We start from the raw sequence: 4,798 nt of genomic DNA, 5'->3' as shown, positions 1-4,798 counted from the left end.
CGTCATTAGAAGTGCCATCAGTAATGGGAAACGCTCCAGTGCGCACAAAAGCTAACGAAAACTGGTAACTGTTTTGAAGCAAATCGAATTGTTGTTTGCAACGGATATAATATTTTACATTTGGATATTTTTATTTTTTTTATTAATTCTTAACATATTAAAAATAAAACAATAAAAAACATGTGTGTTGTTAAAAAAAATACTGAGAAGCTAGTAGAAACAAACACAAGATAAATCCATCAATTTCACGGCAAAAAATACTACAAGGTGACACATTTCTCACAATGGCCCGTTTGGCATACATTTATTAGCAAACCTTCACCACCGGAAGTAGTTGTCAATCACGGAGCATTGTCGTGCGGAGCCGCACCATTGCGTTTCAATCAACGGTGGACATTCGCGACCGCTGGCGCGTTGGGTTTGCAGGACGCTTCGGGACCGATTCCGTTTGCCTAGCCCACACGTTTTGCTGCAAGGACTCCACGGTGACCAAGCGGTGACGCGACAATCGGAACTGGTGTCACTGTCGTCTCGAACGGCGTTCAGTCCTTGGACCGCCTCGGCGTTTGCCTCCGCTCGGTGCGTCTCTTGACTGAGCCGTTTGAGTAGTTTCGTGCGCTGTTTGTGCTTCAGTTTCTTCACCTTCTTGTGCACATTGTTGCGGTTGGCATATTCTTTAATCTGTGGAAAGCAAGAAAGAGCAACGGACAGCCGAAGCAGGAAATGGAATCCGTCAGACTAACATATCGTGGGTGGGTGGCACTCTTCAGCGGGTTTATACCGGTTCGGATCGCTTACCTTCGTGAACGTGACGTGCGCTATCGGTGGAAGATGTTTGATTTCCGGATAGAAAAAGCTGCTCGCAAAATGCAACGGATACCTGGCGGTGATGCGCTCGATAACACCTCGTGGATTCGTTGGCCACTTCGGTGAGGTGAACGTCAGTCCGCTGCTAGTGCCAGCGTCCAGAGGATGCAGCGGAACCGTCACCTTTTCCATCCAGCGGCCCCTGGAACACAACTGATGGCAAAGCGCAACGACGAATGTTAGATCTTTATTACAAACCATATCGCTCACCGATCGACTTACACTGAACGAATCTAATCCCACGAACCAATCGGGCGACGGTACGATCTTGGTCATGAACGAAACACTCGGGTGCGGTCCATCAACGAAGAACGTTGCCTCACTTTCACCTTTCCCCTTGCGGATCTTCGGCAGGCGAAACTCGTCGAACAGAACGTCCTGCTGTTGCGCCAAAGAGTCCTCCAACGAACCGACCTGACCCGTTTCCGCGAAGGTCGCCACCGACACCGACGCCGGCTGCTTCATTTCGAACAGCCGAAAGCTGTCGTTATGCGTTTGACCTAAGTCCAGACACGAAGGGAGAGCGGAGGGTGGCGATTGAGAGGAAGAGAAAAACCATTATAAAATATGTCAAATGCGTTTATTACCTTGCTCCGAAGAGTAACGCAACGGAGCGGTCGTCTAAACATAGCACGAGACAACAAAACCTATGAAAACATCCATAAACTCGCATGATTCATATGCACCCCTGGTGGATTCTTTCACACCATTGCTCGGTTCACTTTTAATGCGCCAAGAATGTTCCCAAGCACGCGACTTCAACACCACTTGTGCGGATAGCAGTTGGCACATTTTAAACCTGCCACAATGATAGGGCCCGATCTAACGGTATGCTAATTTATGCGATCGCAAAACACGATTAATCGCACGCCAAATGACATACTTTGCACTCATTACGGGGGCCGTTATGGGGCAGCTTTAGTCATCATTCTTCCTCCACTTCACGCCCAATGTGTGCTGCACTAAATTATTGTCCACCACCGCGGGACGTTTGCGGGAAAGATAAACAATTCCGTGTCGAGCGTGGCAGAAAGCATAATTCATCCATGTTCAAACATTTCCTTCCCTGGCCGGAGGAATAATATTTCTTCTGACGCACGGTGTACGATTTATCAGCTCGTTCGGTGCCTTTAAACGGTAGGATTACTCTTACTCTCGACCGAATATTGTTTATCGTTTGCATCAGGAAATTTTCTGTCTGTCCAAAGAGCCGCAGCTCTAATTAATTAGTTATTATGGTGCAAAATCAAGTCATCGCATGAATATCTATTCTTAGTTTCGCGAAATGCAAATGATCTCATTGAAGGATTTGCCGCATTTTGGGCACGATAGGAACAAAAAATTTGGCCAGGCTTTAGTTTGAACATATGTTTACATATGAACATATGTGTAAAACATAAAATATGTTTTACTTGAAAGAAAAGAGTTTTAAGATTTAGCTTTGACGAACTCTGAATCGATAGTTAATTGTTTACCGGGCATAATAAGTTTTTGGAAAGCGTCGTACACAACAATTTCCCTTCTTAAATAATTATCTGTAGTTTATAAAAATCCTCTTCAATAAGCAAAACATACCGAAAGTCATACTCCAATGTGGGGGCGGTCTGAATTCGGGATAATGTTTTGGAAACAGTTTCTTCGACCAGCTGGTCACCAGCTTGATGCGGTAGAAAACAAGCGCCTCCGACTGGCGACAACTTTCATCGGTGAAAACGGTTCCCTCGCTGGCAGCAGACACGGCCACGATCACGACGATCGCAAGCCGGAGGACCAGTTTGTAGTGCATGGTGTTCGCTAGTTCCCGGCCCGGCTAGGTGCATGCGACCGAAGGCAATTCCGATCAAATACCGGAATACGATTCCAGTGGTACGGCGGCCAGACGCAATCCGGATCCGCAATCCAAACGCCAACCGGTAGGTGTGTCGTGTATAACAAATGGACTTTACAGCAACGCAGACGCGGGACGGGCACGTGGAGCAAGTCGTGGGTCACGCCGAGCTTGAAAACCGATAGACTAGTTTTCACCTTTCTCGTACTCAAGAGCGCACAAGATGGATGTGCCTTCGGTTGGGCGGAATGATCGGCACCGATGGGGCAATCAATCACGTCCACTTGCCACTCGAAGCTTTAGGCGCTCTAGGGCGCTCCCTTTAGGCGACCCGCTAATGCTGGCGCCTAAGAAATTTGCTGACACCGTCCCCCGGACTCTCTTCTGGAGCACGAAAAAAAACCAACAACCTGACCGGTACGAACAAGTCTGCCGCACCAGAACCAGGCAAACCGGCCGCGGTCAAAACGAAACTATCTCCAACGTATCACCGACGTTCGACGCCTACCAACGCGCCTGCGATCGCGCACCGAATTCACCGATCGAGCCGTCCCGAGGTCCGCTGGTTCTATCCGACACGCACAAAATCCGCCGAAAGACTGATTCATCTGATCGCACCGGTCGAACGGTCCACACATTGCCGAGTATCCGAGACCGGCGCTGTGCGGAAATTTTCGTGCTGAAATCCTTTCCTTCTCGACACCCACACCCCAGCCCCCCTCCTACACAGTCCGATCACGCCGGGCACGATCTAGTCCCCTCATGTGCAGTGCTGCGGATTCGTTATTTATAAACCATCTGCAGAAGCTTTATTCTGTCTGTCGCACGAACTCGGGCGGACGGGTTCTCTTTCACGCGCCCCGATGAGACGGTTTGGGCGGTCAAGATGATTTGCCTATTCAATGGCGGGCCTTCCCACAACGCCCTCGGAAGACGTGATGGCGCGGCAAAATGTCTCGTCGGATCATCTTGAGCTCATCGCTTCCCCCTCTTCGATCTCCCGAAACCGACCGACCGGCTTGTTTCCCACAGCTTACACTTAGTCAACGGTTAGGTCTTTCCTACATCCTGACACCAACACAATGAAGGTGTTGTTGGCCATCCATTCTCCATCCTGCAATGGCCAGTGTGAGCAGCACCACGCAGTCTAATAAAGTTGGATAATATATGAACAAAGCTAAATTAAGTATAAATTGATAGGTTAAATAAAACCCCAAATGTTTGGCTTAATATTTGTTTTACTTGTGTTTTTTTTTGCGCTCAGGTAAACCAAAAGGAAATCCTTAATTATCACCTCTACTTCCCACACGAACTCAACAAGCTGCAGTTGAATTATCGCAATGACAACCATCACGTCATTTTCGGTCCAACCACTGCAGTGACTAACGCCCAAACATTCCCCCCTTATCCACCAATATCTTGTCTCCTAGTCACCAAAATGTTGGCCTGTAGTATCGACACAACACACTACACTCCGCGAGCAAATGGCCCACTGTCCAAAAGTGAATGCAAATTATCGTGGAACCCTGCTCACACCTTCTGGGCGTGTGACAACATATCAACTAAAGCGCAAGCCGGGTCCGTGCCGAAACCGCCAGATAGATTACGCGCTCAAGATTTGTTTCTTTTATACGATGCGGTGGACAACTTTATGAGCATGATCACGATCGTCCACGAGCGGAACCTCAACATCATGATGGGGCAGGGTAGGAGACGTATAAACCCCCCAATGGACTGACCGCACGACCAAAATCGGGCGGTTTGTGGTCACATCCAACCCTCTGCGGAACCAATAAATTGATTGTACCAATAAATATATCGTTTCCAAACACAGGATCCCCTGGTGATTAGCGTGGTGAGTGAGTGCGGTTCACCGGGATAATGTTTTGCTCATTAGCATGTAAATAGTGACGATTAAGTGTCCACACAGTCAACACATTCGGCAAGGTAACAATTAAGACACCCCCTTCGTGGGATTAAATTTCTCACTATTTCTAGTCCTTCGGTATGAGGAACCAATTGAAAATGCAAGTATTATTATAAAACTACGCTTTATTACATACAGGACGAAAGGCCGTAAGGAAGCACTGATAAGCAAATGGT

The 4,798-nt window shown here is 47.9% G+C and overlaps 1 protein-coding gene across 1 annotated transcript; it reads right to left on the bottom strand.

Moving 5' to 3' along the window:
* Positions 1-318: 318 nt before the first annotated feature.
* On the bottom strand, positions 319-2,653 carry LOC131288411 (spondin-2). The gene is made up of 4 exons (XM_058317543.1): positions 2,443-2,653; positions 1,090-1,367; positions 799-1,020; positions 319-681 (listed from the first exon to the last, which is right to left on the bottom strand). Exons 1-4 carry the CDS (start codon positions 2,651-2,653, stop codon positions 319-321), a joined length of 1,074 nt encoding a protein of 357 aa, XP_058173526.1.
* Between the last annotated feature and the right edge of the window lie 2,145 nt (positions 2,654-4,798).

Source organism: Anopheles ziemanni, chromosome 3 (assembly GCF_943734765.1).
Source record: "Anopheles ziemanni chromosome 3, idAnoZiCoDA_A2_x.2, whole genome shotgun sequence".
Lineage (NCBI taxonomy): Eukaryota > Metazoa > Arthropoda > Insecta > Diptera > Culicidae > Anopheles > Anopheles ziemanni.
The sequence above is the reverse complement of the archived record's forward strand: the minus strand, read 5'-3'. Positions and strand labels throughout refer to the sequence as shown.